At 38.2% G+C, this 23,701-nt stretch overlaps 2 protein-coding genes and 1 long non-coding RNA gene across 6 annotated transcripts in view; all 3 read left to right on the forward strand.

Annotated features, from left to right (window-relative positions):
• Positions 1-3,680, forward strand: part of sec63 (SEC63 homolog, protein translocation regulator) — a 13,448-nt gene extending 9,768 nt beyond the window's left edge. For both annotated transcript variants that reach the window (XM_008397993.2, XM_008397994.2), the window contains exons 19-20: positions 1,436-1,540; positions 2,606-3,680. In XM_008397993.2, the coding sequence (XP_008396215.1) occupies positions 1,436-1,540; positions 2,606-2,743 (243 nt within the window). In that variant the 3' untranslated portion in view covers positions 2,744-3,680. The remainder of the gene's footprint in view (positions 1-1,435; positions 1,541-2,605) is intronic.
• A 605-nt stretch (positions 3,681-4,285) lies between these two features.
• Positions 4,286-19,444, forward strand: scml4 (Scm polycomb group protein like 4). Of its 3 annotated transcripts, XM_008397998.2 has the most exons (8): positions 4,286-5,791; positions 5,881-6,082; positions 8,330-8,618; positions 11,729-11,931; positions 14,193-14,322; positions 16,384-16,593; positions 17,213-17,358; positions 18,336-19,444. In XM_008397998.2, the coding sequence occupies exons 3-8, from the start codon at positions 8,369-8,371 to the stop codon at positions 18,456-18,458; spliced, it is 1,062 nt and encodes a 353-aa protein (XP_008396220.1). In that variant the 5' UTR covers positions 4,286-5,791; positions 5,881-6,082; positions 8,330-8,368; the 3' UTR covers positions 18,459-19,444. The 3 variants fall into 3 exon arrangements, with proteins under 3 accessions (XP_008396220.1, XP_008396217.1, XP_008396218.1); XM_008397995.2 differs by lacking the exons at positions 4,286-5,791; positions 5,881-6,082 and having other exon boundaries at positions 7,333-8,618; XM_008397996.2 differs by lacking the exons at positions 4,286-5,791; positions 5,881-6,082 and having other exon boundaries at positions 7,333-8,618; positions 16,387-16,593.
• Positions 19,445-20,214: 770 nt separating this feature from the next.
• On the forward strand, positions 20,215-20,742 carry LOC103457679 (uncharacterized). Its single transcript, XR_532462.2, has 2 exons — positions 20,215-20,413; positions 20,522-20,742. It is a non-coding gene; the product is annotated as an uncharacterized LOC103457679 (long non-coding RNA).
• The last annotated feature ends 2,959 nt before the right edge of the window (positions 20,743-23,701 follow it).

A 23,701-nucleotide genomic window follows, 5' to 3' on the forward strand; every position in this document is an offset into this window, starting at 1 on the left:
ATGCATGACGGGTCGCTGGGTACCAATCTATTAGTCTGTCATCTCGATAGTTTCTTCTGTGTTTGCATTGTGGGATTTGAGGCTCTGCGTATTTGGCAGGTGCGTTTCCGGCAGTCCAGACTGGCTGCTTCCCTCCTCCCCCCCCGAAGCAGACAGGGTTGTTTACAGCAGCCATGTTCAACTCACTCACGATGACTAATAAAAAGCTTCATTGTGCTGATAATTAGATGTTTACTGTATGTATTTGCACAAGTTGCTAATCACAGCCTGATGTAGAATTGGTAATATTTATAGTCACGCCCAGTCATCACCACGAGTTGGTTAATTTGTAACTACGCACGCCGCTGCCCCCTCCTTTTAGAAGACCAACGGAGCCATCTTTGTGATAGCAATGCAGTGGTTTTATGGAAACTCCATTTAAAAACTGTTCAGCTTCAGATTGCTGCAGCCTTGTGCAGAACCACCTTTAATCCTTTAATGGTAAATTGCAAAATTCAAAATAGGAACTCGGCTGGAAACGCACCGACTCTAAGTACAGTTGCCAACAACCTGCGGGTTATAAGTCCTCTGTATATTTTCTTAATGGAAAGGATTAGAAGAAGCGGCTGGATAATATGGAGCTTTAAACAGGAAAAACGGCAAACACTGACGTTGTTGCTGACCTGATTTTACACCTAAGTAGTCCAGATTAGCCTAGCCTAGTTAATCCGACACCGGTAACAGATCACTGGATTAACTACAGGTTTATCAACAGATAATGGAGAGGAAGAGCCCAGTAAAGAGATGAAAGGAGTGTCCTGGACCAAATTTGGCTCCATCACCTGCCAACAAGTTGGATTTGCATCCTCTTTAGACTGTGACCAGTAGTTAAAGGAACTTAACATGTTAACTGCCCAGTTATAAAAGCAGAGGTTAACAGTGTTGGTTAGCCTCGCTTCAGGTAGTCTCACCAGTGTAGATTTGAAATTACAACAGCAAGGCGGCGAGTTATGGATGACTCGCTGCCTAAATATTGGATTAATATCTAAATATTGGATTATTTTCGCACTTAATCTGAGGTTATGTGTTTATCTTGAAGTGCCCTACTTAACCTATAACTTAGTTTTTTGTTTTTTTTAATTATGTGACAAATTTAAGTTGAATGAGTTTTTGTTTTGTTTTGGTAAATAACATTTTGGACATTTGAAATGAAGATTGATTTATTTTAAAGAGTTAAGATCAGAATTTAAGAATCCATTTAGTCAATGATCACGCCTGTTTTAAATGACCTTTTTAGGCATTTGATGCTTACTGCTTAAACACGGTTCTTCACTAACATGTCTTTAGACTCGTATCTCTGCTTTGGGTGAGCAATAGTTATTTGAAAATTGACCAGGATTCAGTTCAATTAAATGTGTTTGAACCTTTGTTTGTTCTTTTTGGTTTTGTTTTTCAGGTGGAGCTAAAGTTTCCAGCCCCATCCAAAGCAGGCAACTACCAGTACTCAGTCATCCTCCGTTCTGATTCCTACCTGGGTTTGGACCAGTTCAAACCACTCAAGGTGATGAGATATTTATTCATATGTTGGTAGTGTGTGTATTTATTTTTTTCTTGCTGTTTTTTTACAGCAAATCTACATCATCTTTTCAGTTTATATTTTTTCTTTGTCATTTTAAAACAGGCAAGAATTAAAACAAAAACTACAGCATTTTCTGGTTTTGAATATTGTCCAAAAAAAAAAAGTTAAAAAAACTAGTAATTCTTTGCAATTCTAAAAAAAAATGATGGTGGAATTTGCCACTAGATTTCTGTTTAAATGAAGTATTATAATAATTGGGTCATGTATGTAAATTTAAACACCAAAGAACATTGTAACTCGATCATAAAATATGTGTTGGTTATTGTTTTACACGTTAGTATCAAGCACATTACAGTTACTGCCTTTAAAAAAAGTTACCTAAATTTTTTCCACATCTGTTATATGTAATATTACTTTATTATGTATTATTAATATTTTAGTGGCATGTTTATTGAACAAACTGACTTGCAACTTGCAGGAAAAGCTAACGGGGGTATGAAAAAATAAACGGGACATATATTATAAGCATAAAAAAAAAAAGAATAATAGATTTAATCTTTTTTTTCCCAATCAAATAATTTATGATACACCAAGAAATCTATCAAAAGTACAATATTTTTCCCAGTAAGAAGTAAAAAGCTTTCTAAAATAAGAGTAATTAGCAAGAATCCATATTTTTGTCTTTCATTTGTGCTCCCAAAAATACCGACCCCATTCTGTCAAAGTTGTACTTTAAGGCAAGCGCTGCCTACGAGTAAAGCAGCTAATTACCAAATTATAATTAATCAAAAAATACCAACAAATTACAACTTTGTCAGTATTTGAATATTACTGGCTGTTCAGATTATTTGGATTCTGGCTGGACGAGCAAACAAACTAGAACTAGTTTACCCACCCCAGGGCTCATGTTTCTCTTTATCGTCTCAGCAACATCAGTAAATTTATTGTTGAACTATTTCTTAACGCCTAAGAAAGCATCTTTTTTTTTTTGGTATTTTATTTTAAAAGCATGTCTTTTTTTTTTTTCTGTGTGTGTTTAATCTTTAGCTGGAGGTTCACGAGGCCAAGGCCATGGTGGACAACCACCCGCAGTGGGACATCCCCGACACGGAGGAGGAGGACGAGGAGCAGGAGGACAGTGACGGCATCGAGGAGAGCGACGACGAAGACGAGGACAACGACTGACGGGGCGGACGTGAACGCGTCGGGGGTAGGGGTGAGGGCGTCCCCCGGAGCGACCGCCCAATCCACTCGTGACGAGGAGAAGCCGTGCCTGCCATAAACAAAAACACACGAATGAATAAATCACTGAGGAGAATTTCTACACTCAGAAGCCGCAACCATTTTACTTTTACAATGTCATAAACTGTGACCCCTCTTCCCCGGGGGTCCTGCTCCCATCTCCCCCCCTTTCTATAGAGACTTTGTGTTTCATCGTCCGCTGCAGGCGGACGTTTCTGTGAATACTAACAGGCCTGAGCGTGTGAGTAAGTGAGTGTGTGTGCTGTGTAAAGTGTATGTGTTTGTACAGGTATGAGAGACAAAAAAAGAAAAAAACAAACAAACTTTGGACTAAAGGACCTATTATTATTAAATGGGTTCTTTTCCTCGAGGCAGATAAATAACAGCTGCATCCATTTGCAAAACTAACAGAAACAAACAAACTCTGTAAGGACGCTGTCTCCACTCTCGCTCTCTTTCTCGGTTTTAAAAGCGCCGATATTTTCCACACATCTATGAAACTTTCTGTTGTACACTTCATCTGCAGAGGCGTATATTAAAGAAGCATTTTCTCTTTTGAGTGCAGGGGTTGCACAAGTTTTTATTTTTTTTGCTGTTTTCCTTTCTTTCCAGCATCACAACTGTATTTCATTTGTACTTTTGTCTTTTTTTTTTCCTATGAATTTGTATGTTGGTTCTAAACGAGTCAAATGACATAACCTGCAGTGTTAAAAGAGACCTATATTTTTCTCCATTTGCCACAAGAGGAAGTAGAAATGCTCCAGTCAAGCAGTCAGGGTAAAGTCTGACTCTCTCCCCTCTATTATTAAGTGCGTCAAAGCAAAGATTTTACATTCATGTTGCACTTTTTGTTTGACTGCAATAAAAATCTGAAAGTTTAGAGTGAAATGGTTTGCAAAAATGGGGAAAATCTTGGAATTCTTGTGTCTGTAAGCTTCGAAACTACTACCTCTATCAAAGTACTTTTTTTTTTTTCTCTCTTATTGGTATGAAAACCGTGATCGGTGCATGAAAAAAATGAGTGGTTTCAGCCATTTGAATTGACTAAAATAGTGATCTTTACTCCTTTCTTTTTGGAGTTAGGCATTACTTTGATTTCCTCTTGTTTTCTTTCCACAGTTGTAGCACATTCCAGTGTAAGTCATTGTCCTATAAAGGCCTTACGAATACATCTGCTGAATCGCAGCGTACACGTCCTCTGGTGGTTCCCGAGAGCAGATCGGATTTATTTTCCCTGTAAAAAACAAAACATCTTTATTGTTTATTTCGAGTAAAATATAGCTCCACATTGTTGGGGTTGCATATCACTCACCTTGTCGTGAGGAGTTGGTTCTTTTCCTTTTTTTGTGTGTGAAATATTTAGAGGTTTGAATGTGATGTTTCTGCCACACACACACACAACTAAACAAATTTTTGTTGGAATTTAATTTACTTTCGCACTAAATGTTTTTCTTACCATAAAGCAGAACCGGCTTTACTTTTGACTCTTGTTTTTAGACCTGAGGAGTGCAAAGCAAATGGAGCTGTCTTTCATTTAAAGTTTTCTCCTTTTTTTATTTTGGAGCTACAGCATGTATTCAGTCTCGTTTTGTTGTGTTTTCATCTTTATTTGTAGACGTTTTAAGGAAAATCAGAGCTGCTTAGCACAGCTCTGTAAACTGTAACTGCAGTTTTAGTTCTTACAGTCTTTCACTAAGAAAATCTGTACATTTGTTTTTTTTTTTGTTTAGTTTTTTTTCTCCAGAGTGCATTTTGGTTTTGTTATGTTAAGCGTGGGAGATCTGAATTTCTGAATATTCAAAGGTCATGCTCCGTCACTAGAGCACAGGCGCTTAGACAATTCCCCATTTTGTTACAGGTCAGAGCAGGTGTAAACCAAATGATACTCTTCCCTCTGCAACAGAATGTAGCATCGGTGAATTGTGCTGCATGGGGGGGAAATCTAAACAAAACGCTGCATTGAGGCTCCACCGTTCCTCCCACAACCAACCGCATCCAGGTGACTGGCCCGCAGGCCGCTTCAGTTTGGACAAGCGACTACCCAAATGACTATTGATCTGCCACTTTTGTTTACAAAGAAGCTGTCATTGTAAATGGGAAAAAAAATGAAATATATATATATATATGATTTGTATTTAAAATCATTTCAAATAAAAACTTTTAAACGAGTTCACTTGTGATCTGGTCTTTACAATTGTTCCTCGTGCAAGAAAATATCCCTTGTGCTGTCAAACTACCGGACTTGTCATGGCGTACAGTTGGAGATTAGGTTTAAAATATCACGACAGGATTACCAAATGTTGATTAAAACAAAACTCTTCCCTGATTCAATCCTTAAAACAACTGAGTGTTCCAGTCATCCTTTTTCCTTCCACTCAACATTCCACCAACATGCACTCTGTCAGCTACTTTAGGAATGAGGAGAGTGACAATGTATTTCTGAATGGATGCTGTCCAGGCAGTATTTTGATTACCTAATACTCATAACTCTAGAAAGACAGAAATTTAATTAACTATATTCCATAATCCACAATCAAACCTAAAATAAAGGCTCAATCTCTCTGTGTCTAATAATTTAGATTCACTTTTATGGTTGATACCTTATTTTAATTCATTATGTCTCGCATGTGAGGAAATAAGTTGGGGACTCAACGGCTTCGCAGGTGTGGGAATTCCCTCTCGGTACGTTTTGCAAATGTATACGAGAGTTTTTCCAAGATAAAACAATTTGGTTGACATATCCTTTTTAGATAACAACTCGGTGTCTGTCCAAGAAGGGCATTCTGTAACGATAAAATGGAAGTTATGCTGCCCCTGACCCATATTAACCACATAATTCAGCCACTTTAAACTCTGAAGCACTTCAATTACACAGCATTGTTTTCTGGGAAGGTGAAAACGACGATGCAGCTTTTGAGCAAGATAGGAAAATCAGCCACGCCAAAATCCCCCCCATAAACGATCGTTTTGCACTTATCAACCTGCGTCCAGGTGAGACCAACTCTGGTCAACGCTTTCGCATTGCGTGTTTTCTTAATTTGTAGAAAGGTGACACTGCGGTTCGTTTCCCGCCCACACAGAGTCCGAACACCGGCTTTCAGCAGCTTCCCTGCCGCATCTGCAGAGGACGAGAACCCGCGCTCATCCAGCCAGGCGGACCGGGAGCCCTGCGCTCTTTTTGCGGCTCCTGCTGCTCCATGCTCCGGCTAACAGCCCCTCACCCAACCGGCCTGCGGTGCGCTGCCTCGGAAGCCTCGACCATAATCAACCACATGGAGAAAGGTGAATAAAAATAGCATAGTGGAACCAAAGCCATGATGCATTTTTGTTTACATCGACGGACACGCTGCATTATTTACATTAAGAAAATAAATTAATTACATTAAGAAACATGTAAGGGAGAAATAACTTTGCAATCTTTTTTTAATTGACGTGTGCATTTGTTAGACTGACTGAAGTCAGAGTTTTCAATCATCCGTGCTTCTGATTAATGTATGAACTGCAACGTGTAAAGTAATTTAAATATCAACGCAATACTATATTTTTTAAATGAAGCCATTTGATTTTCTAAGTATGCGAACAATGATCATTTTATTAAGTTGTAGATATGTCACATGCAGTGATATTAAAATACTTATGGACATAATTGGCTTTTTCTGCTTTAAGTCCATTCATTAGAAATGCAAAGACTTTTTTTTTTTTCAAATTACAATTTGACGTTTGCATAATCTCAATAGCACCCTCCCACAATCACAGCAAAGATCAGAGGGAGAGGAAGCTCATTCTAATAAATATTTTAAATTACAACATTATTTTACCAGTGAATATTGGTAAAATATATGTAAATCTAATGATTTCTAATGACCAATAAATAATTAGATTTCTTGGTGTGAGTGATTGAACCTTTCAGCTTCTGACTGACAAGAAACATGATTATACTATATATGCACACTTGTTTTCAACTGATATGTGGTTATTAAGCTCATTTGTCAAATTAACAACCTTTAAGACGCATAAACAATTTCCAACAAGCCCACATTCCTGAATTCAGTTTTATTGTAATATTCTAGTCTTAAATGTTATGTTTTCATTAGCAGACAGTGATGCACGTAATGATTAGGTGATTGAACAGCGAACCTTCCTTAGCAAAAAGTAGGAAACTGTGCATGTGAAGCCCTTCAATGCACAGCAATGATGATCACTGTGCTTGTTTTCTAAGAGTAGCTGCAGAAGTAGAGTGACTTCAAGTGGCACTTTAAAAAGCCCCTCCACTCAAAAGCCAGCAGTCTGCTTTCTTAATTTAGTCAAAATGATTAAATTCAATTCCATTTAGTTTATTCATTTATGAATTCTCAACAAATGTCATCTTGAGGCACTTTACGAAAAAAGTCATTTCAATTCAACTACACATACATTCCATTTGGTCTTAGTTGTCAAATGGGTGCATTAAGATCACTATTCAAATTAGTTTAAGAATGTTTCTATCCAAGGAATCCCAGCAGAGCGCATTGAGTCATTGACTTCCAGCATCCACTCCACCTGGACAAGCATGTCGTGACATTAGACAATCACTTACACTCAAATGAAACAGAAGAGTTGAGTATTTTCTGTCTTAATACAAATTACAAATTACAACCATAAGAAAAGTTAAGAAAAACCGTACTTTCAGTGTCAAAATGTTAAGCTAACGTCGTTAAGCTAACCTTAGCATTCCAAATTTGGTAGCAAAATCTAGCAGAGCAGCAGAGTGGAGCACAATTAAATTAAAACTCATTGTTACATTGTTAGAAAACTGTGGTTAAATGGAAATGTGTTTATTCAGAAAACATAATTACACTATTATCTCTGACTGCTATTTAAATCAGCTAATTCCACAAAAATATTTTTTCCATGATAATATAGCTTCCCATTCTCTCTTATCAAATTTTATTTGGTGATAATGTCTGACGCTTTTGTGTTAATGCGTATATAGAAGTTCTATGTAATTATGCCCTGTGATTAAACAAGTTAGAGCTCTTTGAACATTTCAACAAGAATAATGACAGAAATCCAATTTAACCCTGAAGAAAGACAGAAAAGGCTAAAATTGCAAAGGATTATCCTCAGTAAAATAAATAATAATTAGCAGAAAATAAGATTTGCTTACAGCATGGGATTTTGGCTTCATATTTTCCCCGATCTCCTCCTTCCCACATCTGCTTGGCTTTTGTTCTGTCATACAAAAAGGAGAATAAAGCTTTGCTTGTTAATTTTAACCAGCTCCCTGGACGCCAAATTCCATTTCCTTTTTTTTGTCCTAAACACACATTGTTTCCAACACTTTGTCTACCATTAGCCTCCTGTTTGTTTGTGACCTCTGAACAACTTCTTCCCCATCTTTCATTCTCATTGTTCTTATTTGTTCATGTTCTGTCCTTCACCGTTTTATTTGACGTTAAACTAATTAAAACACAAAGGGGTGAAACGATTTCAAATTAATTTGTAGAAGCCTTAATGAATTGTTATTATTTCCTCCCGTCATTTATTCAGTGTGATGAGCGTCGTCCTTCCCCGGTGGACTGTGAGGGCATGAGACTGCGCGGTGGCCGTGATTTCACTACCGCCGACTCCAACCGGGAACTGGCTGCTCCGCCTCCTTCACCTCCCGTGACCTGGCTGCCTCCCGGCGTCCTCGGCAAGGGGGGTGTTCGTTTGCGTCTGCGTCTAGATCACCATGACCACCGGGGGCGGGGCTGCTGGCACCTAGTCGACCTGGAGGCAGAGTCAGAGACGCTCGAGAAGAGACTGAGAAGCCCAGACCCGGAGGCCTGCATACAAAGTAAGGAGATTGCATCAATACAGTATCAACTTAGTATACCTAAAAAAAAACATTTTTATTTCTTATAACTTCACTTTGAATTAATTAAATGCATGTTCGTTCCTGTTTATGCGTGTACTTATTCACACCTTCTTGAGTGACTTTTGGAGCAGGGTCTTATTTAATCGACTGCTGTCATAGCAACGCCCTGCCTTTGCTGTAAATAAAATTCAGAGGGGGGCAATGGGAGTCTGCTCATATATTACGCTGATTAGAAAGCACAAACCCCCCCCCCCCCAAAAAAAACCTAAAAAAATAGTTTTGTATTCATCTCAGAGCGGGAATTTGAGAGTTGAAATTCAGCTACATAAATTATATGCTTTTATAATAGGCCTACATATGAGCATGTAACTTTAGTTACATATGCGTGAGAGTGTGTGAAATTCAGTGAACCATTTGCATGTGCTGTTTCCTTTTCCTGCATATAGGTGCAGAAAGACGCTGATCTCTTTTCCCTGAAGCCAGTGATTAAGTTATGCTAATAACTGTTGGTGCATTGCTGTGACTGTGACACCAGCAGCTCCCTGACATCTCTTGCAATTCTCCCCTTTGCAAAAACAAACCAATGTCCTTTAATTGTGAAAATAAAAGATTAAAGGTTCGCCGATCTCTTTAATTGGCTAATTAACCACAAACAAATTAGTCTTTGGTCCCGTGATGCATTGTGCAAGGTTGCAGCTCAGAGATTTTTTTTGTTTGTTTGTTTTTTTCAAAAGCACCGCTGTTGTTGCTCATCGTTAATGAGCTCTCTCCTCTCATATTAGCCCATTTTTAACTAGGAGATGATTATCTGCTCTCGCCCAGCCTGCCTCCATGTGACGTGCTGGAATGGGGCAGGACTGATTGAGGATTGATGTTAGGATCTCAGCGTGTAATTACTATCCTGATTAATGGATGTCATCGCTGTGCACACACACACACACACACACTCACGGGCCTCCTACGGTATCAGTCAGCGGAGAATTGGCATGCAGGCCATTTTCCTGTAAAGACAGTCAGGAATTTAAGTCTCTAAACCACGTGTTTTATTGTCATCAATTTTGGTGGTAGAGCAGCTTAAGAGCTGGAGTGTTTTTAGTATGAATGATGCAGTGGGTACTCATCACCAAATATACACATACACACACATTGATCAACTTTGATAGATATTTAGACATTTTCAGAAACTGATTATTAAAATGAAGTTTTCCTGTGTCTCACGCAGTGTTTAAAGAAGCCCTGTTTAATAGAGTAGACATACATACTCTATGGCATAGAGTAGACATGGAAAAGTTTGCCTGAATTATTCAGAATTTAACCTCAGCTTTTATTGAAAATTTACATTTAAATGTAAACAACATCATCAGTTAGAAAGAAGAGCCTGACATTTGTAACCTGTAAGACAAAATAACAATTGTGGAGCCTGTTTTCTTCTCTGCAGGGGAACTACAGAGCCTTGCCTGAGGGGTTATTTTCCCCTTTGTGATTCTTTGCTTGTTTTTTTTTTTTAAATTATAAATACAACAATATCAGCATGCGGTAGTTAAAACAAAAGCAGAAGAAGCCTGCAAACAAAAGGAAGAATGTGAGCTGTGATGGCAGAGGGATTTTTTTTATTTTTTTTATCGAAAGCAGCGCAATCCTGAGAGGTTTCTGTTGTAATCATTTGATGTTTACAGGGAAAACTGACCTTTAACCTGACCTCTCCAAAAATAGCTTTAACATGTTAGCTAAGACTCCAAAAAAACTCTCTATTAAAAAAAGGATTTCATTCTTTGTGAATAAAGCTGAGATTTCAGTTTGCAACCCAAACGCCTTGCAGCACACAACACGGCGCGGTTTCAATCCCTTGTAAAGGCAAGAAACACCCCTGCAGCAACTGTAATTACATTATAGCTACACACACACACACACGCACAGGCGCACGCAAACACACACCCGTCACTTTGAGCTTAGCACGTCTGCCGGCTGCCACGGGATGTTAGAGGCGTGTTGCTATGACTACTGAAAGGGGACACACAGGAAGAGGGGGTTAGAGGAGAGGTGAAGAAAAAGAAGGGGTGGGGGCATTTGGGGTGGAGAGGGCGGAGATAGTGGTGGGGGGGAGTAGTCCGAGAGAGAGAAAAAGAAAGAGAGAAGGGTTTGTGGAGTTGCCGGTGTCTTGACAGCAGTGAGTGAGCGAGCGAGCAGCTGGGAACAAGCCGAGCTGTCAGGGGAGTATCCGGAAACCTGCAGCTGGTGGGAAGCGTCACTCGGAGTCAGGAATTACTAGACAGCTGTGCGCGTGCTAGGTAAGGCTCAGGATGATTCAGGGTCAGCTTCAAGCGTTTGTTTTTGTCTGTTTCAGTCAGGGGAAAAGAAAAGCGAAAACAATTTGGCACCACCTAACGTGGTCCGTCTGTTTCTGTCACTCCCTGTCTGTTTATGCAGTGACAAACGATGTGCGTGTTTCACGTTTTGTTTGCGGTGGAATCTAGATAGCTTTGGCATTTATGCAGAAACAAACACACGCACACACACAAACACAAAAAATGCATTTTTTTCTTTCTTTTTTTTTGCCTCAATGGAGCCAGAGTTGAAATTAAGAGAATATTTCAGATTATTCATCAGGTTTCATGAATACAGCAGAGGTGCTGCAATCTAACAGAAATAACCACTGAAATGAATGGCACTGAGACAAACACTCAAATCTACTGACAGCACACTTCATTGATTGGTAAATTGTGTGGGTGCTGTGGGTGTATGTGCTTCGCTTTTATTTCCTGTGTTTGTGTAAGACTCTTCTGTATCTGCGTGCGTGTGTGCGTGTGCGTGTGTGTGTTTATGTGTGCACGGCTTTGTCTGTCTCTTGCAGAGCAGTAATGATATTTATTGCAATCTTTGCAGCTGGAGAGGGGGAGGGGTGTGGTTGAGTACAAAGCTTTATGTGGCTTTGTTTCTACTATTTCCTATCATTTCTCTTTGCGTGTTTATGAAAGCGTGTGTGTGTGTGTGTGTGTGCGTGGAGGTTCAAGTCGCATGTCTAGGTGCGATTAACAGGCTCTCACTCGCTACTTTCAGTTTGTGCTAAGGAGCATCTCGCTCTTTCCCAGGTCGGATGAGTACCCTGTCTGCCGGCTTGGAGATGCAAACTTCAACCCTGGAAGCCCAGTTCATAGTGGCACCCCAGGCTAAAGTAACTGGCCGGAAGAGAGGACGGCCTCCTATCCGGAAGCTGGACTTCCAGAGCCACTATGTGGATTCTTTATCGCCCTTGAAGGTCCCAAAGAAGAGAGGAAGGAAACCCGGCTTTAAGGTGAATTAACGGCATGTTTGTTTAAATTACAGCTGTTGGAATTATCATTTTTCTTTCTTTGAGAGTTAAACAATTGTTTCTCAAGCTGTGGGGAAATACCACTGCGGTTATTAATGTATCTGCACAGGATGTAACTATGTAAAGAATCTGTGTTTTTCACTGCGCAAAGGCTATCGCTCTCAGAGGCTGCACGAGAAATGACTGAACATTAAGGAACTGTAGAGCAATGTGAAATCCCTGAAAGATTGATCTACAAATATCTCGAAATATACTGAAATTAATTATTTCTGAATGCAGCTAGCAAAAGTCCCAGATTCGTTCTCTCAGAACAAAAGAATGTGACATAAACAAATTAAAACATGTTTTGGCCATTTTGTGGCCTGCATAATCATTGCCAGCTGTCAGGTAGTCAGTGACATGCTCCACAATGGAGGTAAGCCACAAAACGTCAATGCTGGGTGTTCATGGAGTGCTGTATGCGAGCATGTTAATGGAAAGTTTAGTGGAAGGAAGCATTCAGTTGAAATATCTGTCACTTTTGTTTGTGTTAAAGTCTTTATGAAGTAAAAAGTATTGCCTACATTTTCATATATGAAACTTTTAGGTCAGGCTTGCGCATTTTGCACAATTCGCCTGTGATTATAAAGCATGTAGAAGTGCAATGTTGGTACAGTAGAGAAGAACTGAGGAGGAAGCCCTTCTGCACAAAATACTTCCTCTTCATTTAGCAACAGTATTAAATAAGATCATGATCAAATTAATTTGTAATCACAGCACAGCCATATCAGTACATTACATCAGACTTTCACGCTCAGAGCAATTTCTGGGTCATGTAAACCGGATTAATCAAAAATGTAAATATATTTTCTACCCTGTGCCCCACTTTTCCACTTGTTTTTTTTTTTATCTAAAATCAAATACATATATATTTTTGTACTTCTGAGTCTTAAGTAGAAAATGTAATAACTTTTTGGTATCAAATTCACAAAAAAAGGAACTTTTCTGCGATTGATTTCCATTTGTTAACTTTTGTGAAAAATAAGGAACTGACTTGGAGACTTGACTTGAATATGGAGATAATTTTAGAGCATAGTTCTCAACCACTAGTAGCATTATATTTATGCTACTTTTTGACTAGAAAACATAAATTAAATAATAATTGCTACATACTAGTCCCACCGTCCTTTAACTTTGGGTCGGTCCATCTCTTTTTATCCTATGAGCCACAATGTGATTTGTTTTTGAAAGTTTCTTTGTCATCATAAAAGCTCTTCTGTCAGCCTATTTCATTAAGAGTTTATTACAGAGCTCCATCTTTTCTATTTTTTGGGAATTAGAACACAGTAGTAAACCTGGCACAAAATCAAGTCATTTTTTTATTTTATTTTTTACATATTTGAGTTCCTGCAGGCTGTTCTTCCTGTCATCAACTTGCAGCAGTGACATGAAAACACATGCAGACACTGATTAGACTGTCTGTAAAAATGAAGCTTCCTTAAGCAGAATTCTTAGGGAGTATTTTTGTGGCTAAATCTACTGATAAACTCAGAATAGGTTAAGTAGTGTTAGCAAAGATTAGCATGAGAATACAAGAAAAATAACATCTTATCTGGAGATTGGATTCGCAGGTTTTTTTAATGCCTTAATAAGGAGCAAGTATTTATGAGAATGGAAAGCATTCAGTTCCTTGGATTGCATACCTCTTATGACCTGAACTCATTAAAGACCTGATCAGTGGGACAGTGAAACTGCCCCAGTGGGTAAACTAAAACAAACATTTTCCTAACAAGCAATCTCAATAGTCATTTCCAGAGCTGTGGGCGAGAATGTTTCGCTGTACTGCATTTCAGTGCAGAAATCCAGCTGCAGACAAGATAGACAAGAGGGCCCAGAAGAAAAAAAGTGATGTTGGGGATCCTCTGGTCAGAGGCTCGGCATTTTGAGCTGCTGCCATAAACCAACATGTATGGCAACATCAAAAGAAGGATTAAGTCTTAGTGGATTGTGGAGCCAACAGACAAAGTGCAAAAACTAGATTACATTTTGAAACAGCATCTGCTTCATCCTTAGAGGCTAGTTTTGAGGTGTTGCTACATTATACCCTAGGTGTTTGTACATTGCTATGTGTTCTGTGTAGAAGTAAAGACAGTCATTTTCATTCATCCCGTCTGCTCTGTTTTGTTCTTAAGAGAACCATAGGATCTATAGAAAAGCAGAATTCATTTCCAAACGTGTACATGTTACGTGTCTTACCTGTGCAGCTGAAGCCCAGGATGGCGATGCCCTCACTCGCCAGCTCTCCTCCCAACAGCACGCCAGAGCCTGAGATGGGGTCCATCCCACAAGACGCTGCTATCGTCCCCCACTCTGCCACACCACAGGTCCTAACAGGTACACACACACACACTCTCATATACAAATATAAGCTTTTCAGTATAAACAGGTCTGACCTACTTTTTTTTTTTTTCGTTACATTTTTTATACACATGGAGCTCTCAATCCTTTTTCGTTCCTTCATCTTTTCCCTCTGCTGATAGGAGCTCTAATTGGGATAAATGCATCCATCTTTTATGCAAACGTCATCTGTCTGCTTTGATCTGTGAAGGCACGAGTGCCAGGCTGTCTGATTACAAATAAATTCAAATGCACCCATGTTCTTGTTGGCATAATTTAATTTAAAAACAACCTTCAAACACAAGCATGTATTCTGCTTTTCCATTAAGTCATTTAAAGTAGAGTTGAGTTGGGTTTTTTTTCTTCCCAATTATAACTGACAAACAGGAAATTCAAATTTTATAAATCCATCTGTGTTTTTATGTCCCATTTTATAAAAAAAAAATCAAAAAACTATTTGAATATTGCCTTGGGTATATTTGACATTGGAGGAGGAATCGCATGTTTTGAAGACTGGCCTTTGGCTCTTCGTGTTTGATGTCAGACTGTAGACTTCCTGAGAAAAAGCACACATGTGCAAAAAGGCTCATGCATGAATCAGTGAGCTCTCTGCGGTGCCACCCAGATACATATGTAAATCATGTGTGTGGTTAAATAGAGAAGCTCTTTAAAACATGTCCTGTACTTCCAGCTGCAATTTGTAGAACACAGGCAATTGTGAATTGTTCGTCCTGTAATAAATAAGGATTTTGACTTTTTTTTTTTTCTGTTTCATTAAAGTATTTAGCAATTGCCAGCAAATAAAGACGCCAGTTCTGTTCTTTGTGTGTACAGTATAAATACGAGAAGTGTGCGTGCGTTAGTACATAATCTTCCATATTCATTCTCACAGATCTTATCTCATAATTGATTTTTCTGAATACAATAAAATACGTTTGACCTTTGCAGAAGCACGCTGTTGAGGTAATCCAGAGGCGTCTCTGTGGAGTGTTTCCCGTCTTATAAATCCGCCGTCTGGCAAATCCATAACCGCCTCGCTCGGGCAAAACCAGAAGGCATCTGCATTATCGACAAGCTGAAAATTGGTCGACACAAAGGAAACAAATACAGAGGATTTACTGTCTGTGGCTCTTCCATTTTATATCCACACAAAGAATGGGCTGTGATAGCTGCCCTGAAGATTAGCTCTTTATTTTTATATTTGCAAATTAAAGTGGTTTGTATGGGGGAACAAAAAAAAAACCCAAAATAGTGCTGTCTGATGCTGTAGAAAGGAAAGTAAGATAATCATATTTTAGACAGAGACGAAACTCCGTACAAAAGTGCATATGGCAAAGCAATATTCAAAGATGTTTGAGATAAAGAAATAGACTGATTTCTGTATAAAAAAGCCATAAAATAAATGTATTTGGTCATGCATATTCATACACAGAGGAAATTACAAAAACACAATTTTAGTATCTTTTTCTGTTCCCCAGAACTATCACTACCCCACAAAATTGAATCAACTCTGATATTTAATTGAATTAAAAAAAACAACAACAAAAAAAAAACAACTTGTAGGAAGGCTTCTCTGTTCTGATTTTTCACATCCCGTTGGGAACTTCAACCAGTTGCTGTTCAGAATAACGGTCCAGCTCATCAGTCTGTTGAAGGAGTCTTTATTCTTCTTTATTAATTTTTATTATTATATAAACCAAACATGACCATGTGTTAAAAAATATCTGTCTAGCTTTTTCAATTTCTAGGAGACAATTGACACATATATAGTTACTCAGTAGTAACCTTTGCAACACTTGAGAATGAGATTTGTTCTGAGATGTGAGCACAGATCAAGGTCAGTAACCCAAATTGGTGATTTGGTTCAATTTATTATTTGTTTGTTTCCCCAGTTGACTTACTTACGCACATAGGAATTTAAATTAAGTTTCTCCTGTTAAGTTTTTTTCTTCCATCTTCCAGGTTAGTTCATTTTAAACCAGCTAAATGACAACACTACTAAAGAAGTAAAATGTTGATTCTAAATAAGTTTGCAACTTCCTGTTTTCCTTCTCTCAGCAGACACACCCCTGCCTGATGATTTCATCTGTGACCCGCCTGCAGACAAGCGCTACACCATAGATCTGAGTGACTCTGCGTTCAACATCATGGCATCGCAGTACCAAACCAAGCCCTCTTATATTTACCGTAGCAACAGCGGCTCCACTAGAATAGGGTTATGCAGACAGCTTTCCAGTCCGGCGACTTTTCAGGATGGAAATAGAACCGGTGAGACAACTTAGGCTGTTAATGGGTTTTTAAAAACTCATTATGAGTTTTTTATTTTTTTACTCTTTTAGTGTTGTTTTGAAGAAATAATAAATAATTATTGTTTTACTTAAGGTTTTCCAGACTCATTACTAAACAATTTGTGCATCATTTTTAAAGTCTGTACCTGTATTTCTATTTTGAATTCTCTGGCAGTGTTGCTCTATGCCTTGAGATGTCACTTTTTTTTATTTCAAAAGGTGAAATGCAAAACAGAACCAACTCTCATTAGTGCATGTGAAATAGCTTTTGCCTTTCTTTATTCCTCTATTTAAACACGTGACACATTGCAGGTGTCTTTCACTTCTGTCTAGCTCTTGAAGTGTATTAAATCACAGTTCGACTTCCTTCCTGTCACTTGCAGTCAAAGCTGCTTCCTTTGTTCAAAATGTGCTTCGTTTTAGATTTTCTTATTTATGTTAAAGATTATTTAAAAGAAAATCTGAGCAATTTTAAGACTCACATTTGACTAGAATGTACTTTGTTTATTTTCTCCAAAAAAAAAAAAAGGTGTCTTTAGTGTTTTCATGATACTTAGGCCCATAATTTTTGCTTTTTTTGTGTCCTCCATGTTTAACAGCCCTCACTCCCTTGCCAGACGTTGGAGAGGGCAAGCGTCTTGCTGGGAAGGACCCGTCCAACTGGGGTGTAGAGGACGTAGTGTGGTTCATCAAAGAAGCTGACCCTCAAGCCCTGGCACCCCATGCCGAGGCTTTCAGGAAACATGTGAGTTCAGACCTTTAGTTTTTGGTTTTCCGGTTTTAGTAATGAGGTGTTTTTACAAAGAAACCTCCATATATGTTTCATAAACTGTCGGATTGAGAATTACTTTTAATCGGCAATCACAAAAGTTCAGTTTATTCACTACCTGATTATTTGCGATTAAAGGAATAGTTCAGGATTTTTTATGTAACCTTTTGTTATAAGGTAATAGACGGTTAATATAATAGCTTCCAAAAATAATGCTTCTAGCATCTTAGTTTAGTTAAGACCAAACAAGATTTACTCTTTCAAACTGACTTAAAACTCCAAAAGATCCAAAATTATTTTTGGATAAACTACTTAATAAACCTTTAAACTGTTTTCTGGGCAGCTTCAGTTTTTTTACACAGGACTCAATAATTATTTACACAGGGAATGGAGGTAGGAGACCATGTGTCTCTAATAATCTTACCGTGTAAAAAGTACTGACAGTGAAAACATGTCAAGCGTTCCCAGTCCGACATAAAAGTAAGATTGTGTTAAAAGCAAACATATTATAGCATGTTCAGCTAACATTATTTCATAGATTTTAACAATGTCTGGAACCCCTTTAGATGTTCTGTTCTCAGTAGGTGCGTCAAACAGGAAAGCCATTGTTGCCATGCAGTGTCCTACATCCATTTCCTGTGTAAAAAAAAACAACAAAGGCCATCACAAATGTAGCAACTGTTTAAAAGTTTGCAAAATAGCTGTGCCATAAACCAGAGATCGGAGGGTTTTTAAGATGGTAGAAATCCACGTTGGTTTTAGTCTCTTTCAGCCTGGCTGTGAGCTTCAGCCTAAAGATCCAGTAAATCTGGAACATGATTATCTTCTTAAGATGAGATGTTAACTGTGGGTAACCTTTTAACAAGACCTTACTTCAGAATTTATGAACCATCTCTTTAAAGTGTTAAAGAAGCATTGATTTTAATCCGTCTGGTATGTGGTTTGTGTTTCAGGAAATAGATGGAGACGCACTCTTATTGCTGAAAAGCGAGATGATGATGAAGTACCTGGGACTGAAACTGGGACCTGCGCTCAAACTCTGTTACCACATCGACAGGCTCAGACAGAATCGCTAGTAATTTCCTGTAAGAGAACTGAAGGCTGAAAAAAAAAACATCACCTCAATATCCTGAATATGAGGTGAAATTGAAACCTTGGTGCTTTCAGTGCATCTGAACCACTTTTTGTTGACTGAACATTTTATATGTACTTACTGGGACTATTTGCAACTTTGTTTACTTACCAGCAATACTTGAGTGGCTTTGAATTGCAGTTTTGCTACATACAAATGTTAGCTAACATAAACCATAAGCAGCATTAATTTAAGCAAATTATAATCATAATCATAGAGTGCTCCACTAAAGATCTACAAAGAAAACAACTTATCACGATGTTTTACCTCATTATCATTTTTAAACTCAGCAGTATTGCTTAGTTGTTCAGCTGCTTGTTTTACTTTTTTTTCAATTGTATTTTTTTTCCCCAGGTTGGAATTGTACAAATATATTTTTAAATTTTTGATTTTGAAATTGTCTGGCAGGGAACAGCTGCTGGTGTATTATCCAGGTTTTCCTGTTGTCTGACAAGTTAGCCAACAAGTGATGATAGACAAAGAAAATGATCTGTGAACATTTTATCTCCACAAACTACTGTATAGCACAATGGATCAGTGGTACTGTATTTCTCAAATAAGAACTCCCTTTAAAATTTGAAAGAAAAAAAAAATATAAGCTCATGTAACTTGGTGCTGCCACTACATCTACACTCAACATAACTAAATCATATCTTGTATTAATGTCTAATTCTAACTTAATAGCTTGCCATTCTTGTTACACAGTACCTCATTTGATGCAATTCCGAGCATAAATGCCTCCGCTGAAGCAGTAATTGGTCGTAAAATTAAAAAAGAGACTAAGTAGCATTGAGAGTTTTCTCATGTGATGCTGTAAGACAAACTTCTGGTTAAACTTAATCTTATGCTGTGCAAGACAAACTTGTGACATATGTGTAAAACTTAAAGTTAACTTTTGATTAAACATGTTTTTCTTGTTTTGTTTTTTTACCTTGCTATATGGTTCTGGTTATTTGTATTTAGACAAGGTACAGGATGGGTAACTAGGACTTCTCAATGTTTTTGTTCTCCACTTTCCCAACAAATCATATCAAGCTTACTACATAGATCTGTTGTAAAACAAAGAGGTCCTGCATTCTGGGGTGGTGGATATTTTATAACCTAATCCTACCTTAGCTTTATTTCTGACCTATCTGGTGTGTTGCTTGGTTTTCATAATGCTTGTTCACTATTGTTCTTTACCAAAACTCTGTTCTTATTAGAACATCTGTATTTATATCGAGAACTAAGTGCACACAGGTGAACTTCATTAACGAAGTAGGTGAGGTCATGAAAGGAACTGGGTTCACCAGATTGTATTTAAGGGCATAACGGTAAAGAGAGGCTGAATTAAAAAAAGACTATGACATACATTTGTATTTGTAAAAAAAAAAAAAAAAAAAAAAAGAGTGTAAACGCCTTTCTTTCCCTTTCACTTTGACTGTTTCTGATCATTACATAAAATATCAATAAAATTCATTGACGTTAGTTGTAATGTGACAAAATTGTTAAGTGTTCAGATTCAATTAAATTTTTTATAAAATGGCAGTTTAACTAATAACTTATAATTCCAAATACTAGTACAAAAGTATTTTTTTTACCCCCAATTTTGTCAGTGACTTTTGAGTAAAGCCAAAAATAATAGCTGTAAAATCACTTTTATTTTGAAAAGAAGCTTACGTTGTGTTGCGTAGAAAGCCGTTGTTTCCGGTATCCTGCACGCACAGCTAGCTGCCAGAGGTGAACATGGGAGACGTGTCGGAGAGGACCTTGCAGTGTGCGGTGGTGTTTTCTTTTGCCGTGGGCTTCTTGACGGGCTGGCAGGCCAACAGAATGAGGAGGAGGTTCCTGGACTGGAGGAAGAAGCGGCTGCAGGATAAACTGTCGGAGACGCAGAAGAAGCTGGACTTGGCTTAAATGGTAATATGACTTCAGAGTTCAGCTTATGTCTTTCCAATTACCAATTGGAAGCATATACTAGTGAGGTATTTTTCCCATTTAATTACATATTTTTTTCTTATTTGGCAGGTCGGCTGTGTGCTCCGTGAAGCCGGTTCATCCCGGTTGTCCTTCATTTTTGGTCTTACCACACCCTGCACAAGTTTAATCATGATACCTGCCAAGCTCTCTTGAAGACTTCTATCAAAAGAAACATATCATGTGGACATGTAATATATAGAAGTTTGTCATTTGTCTTTATAGCAGTGTGACTTTTTCATATACAATGCTAATAAATTATTATATTTTTCTCCTGCTTTCGTTACTTTTAGAAGGATAGTATGTCGCCTATCCTTGGGTTACGCACAGTGATGTGTGACTAATAGTTAAATGTTTCCTGATTTACCTCTTACTGAACGGTGTAGTTTGCGAGATTTTAACAAATTTGTGGTAGCAACTCGTCACCGTGAAAAACCCAATAATACATGTTTCTGGTGTGATTGTGCCATCTGCTGGATAGAAAAGGACATTACAGCCAATTATGATTAATCATCCAGCCATCAATATATCTGGTATCAGAGCAAAATGTTAGAGACTGACAATGACAACAACTTAGCCATGCAGTGGTAAAATCTGAGAGCGAGGTCAGCAGATGCTGAAGAGCAAAGTGTACGAGACTGGCAACTTTGCTAAATTAATAGGTATGATCTATATTTTTATAAGAATAATTAAGAACATTCAAGGCAGTAAGGTTTTTCCAATTAACTCATTGTTGGTGTTTATAAGCTGTGAGAAGAAAACTGGAATATGGAAAACCCACAAAGGGAAATCTCCAGAGAGAAAGATTAATTGAGGTGTTGAAGTGACTAAATGTCCACTATGCAACTCAGCAAAGCCCTGCTCTTAAATTTTCTGGAAAAAATAAAATATTTCGGCATCGCAGTGAGACCTTGCTCTTCTTCCTGCATAATTTATGAGAATGAAACATCAAAACAATTTTGGATGTGCAATGCAGTGAAAATTCTGCAGCATTTTAAGGATAACACACTTTAACACATTAGAAACAGCATATACACGACTAATACTTTGTCAAAATTTCTCTGAAATTTCTTGTTGATTGATAGAGATGGCGTACATCTCTGTCGGTTGCGTGGTCGGAAAAGGCCCAATGTGTTAGTCGTCTAATGTAAAAACAATCCTGCAGCTCAGGAGATGGCTGCAGGCTGCTCTTTGCAACTGCTTTGCTACTATCGCCATCTCAAACTCCATTTGGGTCAATACCTAACACCGTCTTCAATTAAACATCAGTTAAATTTAAAGTGCTGTACACAGATACAACGTTATATGATTTACTTCAAATGTCAAAGTACAGACCAAGGGAAATGAGAGAAAAACTTTAATGCAATATAAAAATAATCTCAGTATTTTCACAAGTCATGATTCAAATTATAGCAAAGTCATGTGACGTTCTGGGTCACATTTAGCCTTACAACTTGTCCTTAGAAAAACATTTAAAAGGCCTGGGAAGTTGGTGATCTACTCATGTTTTAAAGTAATTCTGTCTGTTTTGAAGAAAGTAGATTTTGATTTATGATTTTTTTAAAAAATTAACAGCCATAGATAGGGCAGTGGTTGTTGAACTGGTGAGCCTGATTTAAATTCTCTCCTGTAAATGTGGCTCGCTCTGAGCCTGCCTGTAGGGGGAGCTGGTGCTCTTTAACAATCTATGCTTAAGATTTGCCTGCAGCATTCCGAGCTTTGACTCTGAAATTAGATCTTTTGAGCAGATCTCTCTTTTTCATCATCACCAGATGAGCAGCCCTATTACTATGTCTCAACAAGCTTTTGACACAACCTTAAAACGTCCTTTTTTTTTCTTTTTTTTCCTGTTGCACTACATCAGCGATTTGAGAGGCAAGTGAAGAGGGGTTATCAGCAGAGGAGATGGAGCTTAACTCCTCCAAGAACATGCATATATATATGTTTCAATTTATATACATATATTTTCCATGGTGCCCTGTATTTTCAGGGACTAAAAGTGGCATAAAAATGATTTTTTTGAGGAGATTTTAGGAGATGATCCAGCACGTCCTATAAGGGAAGAAAAAAGCACAAATTTCTGAGGGTGACTTTTAATTAACTCAAATGGTTTAATTAAAGCCTAACACCTAGATGCAGTATGGGGTATATTCTGCTAAGGTAATGTGAATATTTCACATAAAATTGTGTGAAGACGTTGTAGACAGCCAGTAGGACTGTTCCCCTGTGAACTCTTTTTGGCATTTTCAGCATAGAAAACTTGCATTGTCCTCAGAGTTGCCTGCTGCAAAAAAAAAAAAAAATCTTGTTGTAAAAGGGCTATTGCAAAAAGAAAAACATTTAAAAAACCCTTCTGCCTTGCAGCTATACTTAATATTATATGCGGGGTAAAACTAACACTGAAAATTACACGTGGCGAAGGATGGTGGTGGCATCTTTAACGGACAATGTAAAGGTTACAGATCATAGAGTGGTTTCAATCAAAACATATCATAGTGTTAAAAGGCCCAGTCAAAGTCCAGACCTAAATCTAATACAGAATCGGTACTGAAAATTGAAAACTGATGTTTGCAGACGCTCTTTTTCCAGTCTGACTGTGATTGACTTGCTTCAGAAAGAATAACGAACAGAAGGTCTGATATTGAGATTTTTGCTAAGCTCGTGGAGAAATGTGAAACTTTTTTTTGTTTTGTTTTTTGTTTCTGTCTTGGATTCTAGACAGGGTTTTATTGTCCCTCAGTGTCTAATGCTGCTACTAAATTGTGATGAATAGCTTTCTGGAGTGCAGTGCGAGCGCATGCATGTGTGTCGACGCCAACTGTCTCTTCCTTGTTTATTTTGAGACAAGCTGTACATTATTGTGTGCAACAGGCAGTGCTGGTGCGTGGGGCTCAGATGCGTTTTCAAAGCGAGGCGAGGCGGCTTAGTGACTCGAGGAGATAATGCGCGGCAGTAAGGGTTCACATTGACTGCTGTGATTGATCTGATTTTCCTAATTGGCACAAAGACCTTAGAGCGTGTGTCCTTCGTCTATATTGAGTGTGCTCAGGGAGTGTCATGTTTAATAAGCTCCTTGATTGGCTTTCTGGTTGTGTGATTGTGCCCTCTGGCCATCGGGGGGGAGGGGGGGGGGTGGAAGGGAGCAGAGGAGAGCAGAGCAGAGGAGACGAGAGAGGAGAAAAGGAGATTTTTACAATCCAAATGTCAAAGGAAGCAGATAAATAATGAAAG

This window comes from Poecilia reticulata, linkage group LG21, assembly GCF_000633615.1.
Source record: "Poecilia reticulata strain Guanapo linkage group LG21, Guppy_female_1.0+MT, whole genome shotgun sequence".
In the NCBI taxonomy this organism is placed as follows: domain Eukaryota; kingdom Metazoa; phylum Chordata; class Actinopteri; order Cyprinodontiformes; family Poeciliidae; genus Poecilia; species Poecilia reticulata.

What these genes read in the sequence shown, in the direction of transcription:
- scml4 (XM_008397995.2), top strand. Translation starts at nt 8,294, where the DNA reads ATGAATTGTTATTATTTCCTCCCGTCATTTATTCAGTGTGATGAGCGT. An exon ending in GAAGGAAACCCGGCTTTAAG is followed by an intron (nt 11,932 to 14,192) that starts GTGAATTAACGG and finishes TTACCTGTGCAG; the next exon opens with CTGAAGCCCAGGATGGCGAT. An exon ending in TCAGGATGGAAATAGAACCG is followed by an intron (nt 16,594 to 17,212) that starts GTGAGACAACTT and finishes CATGTTTAACAG; the next exon opens with CCCTCACTCCCTTGCCAGAC.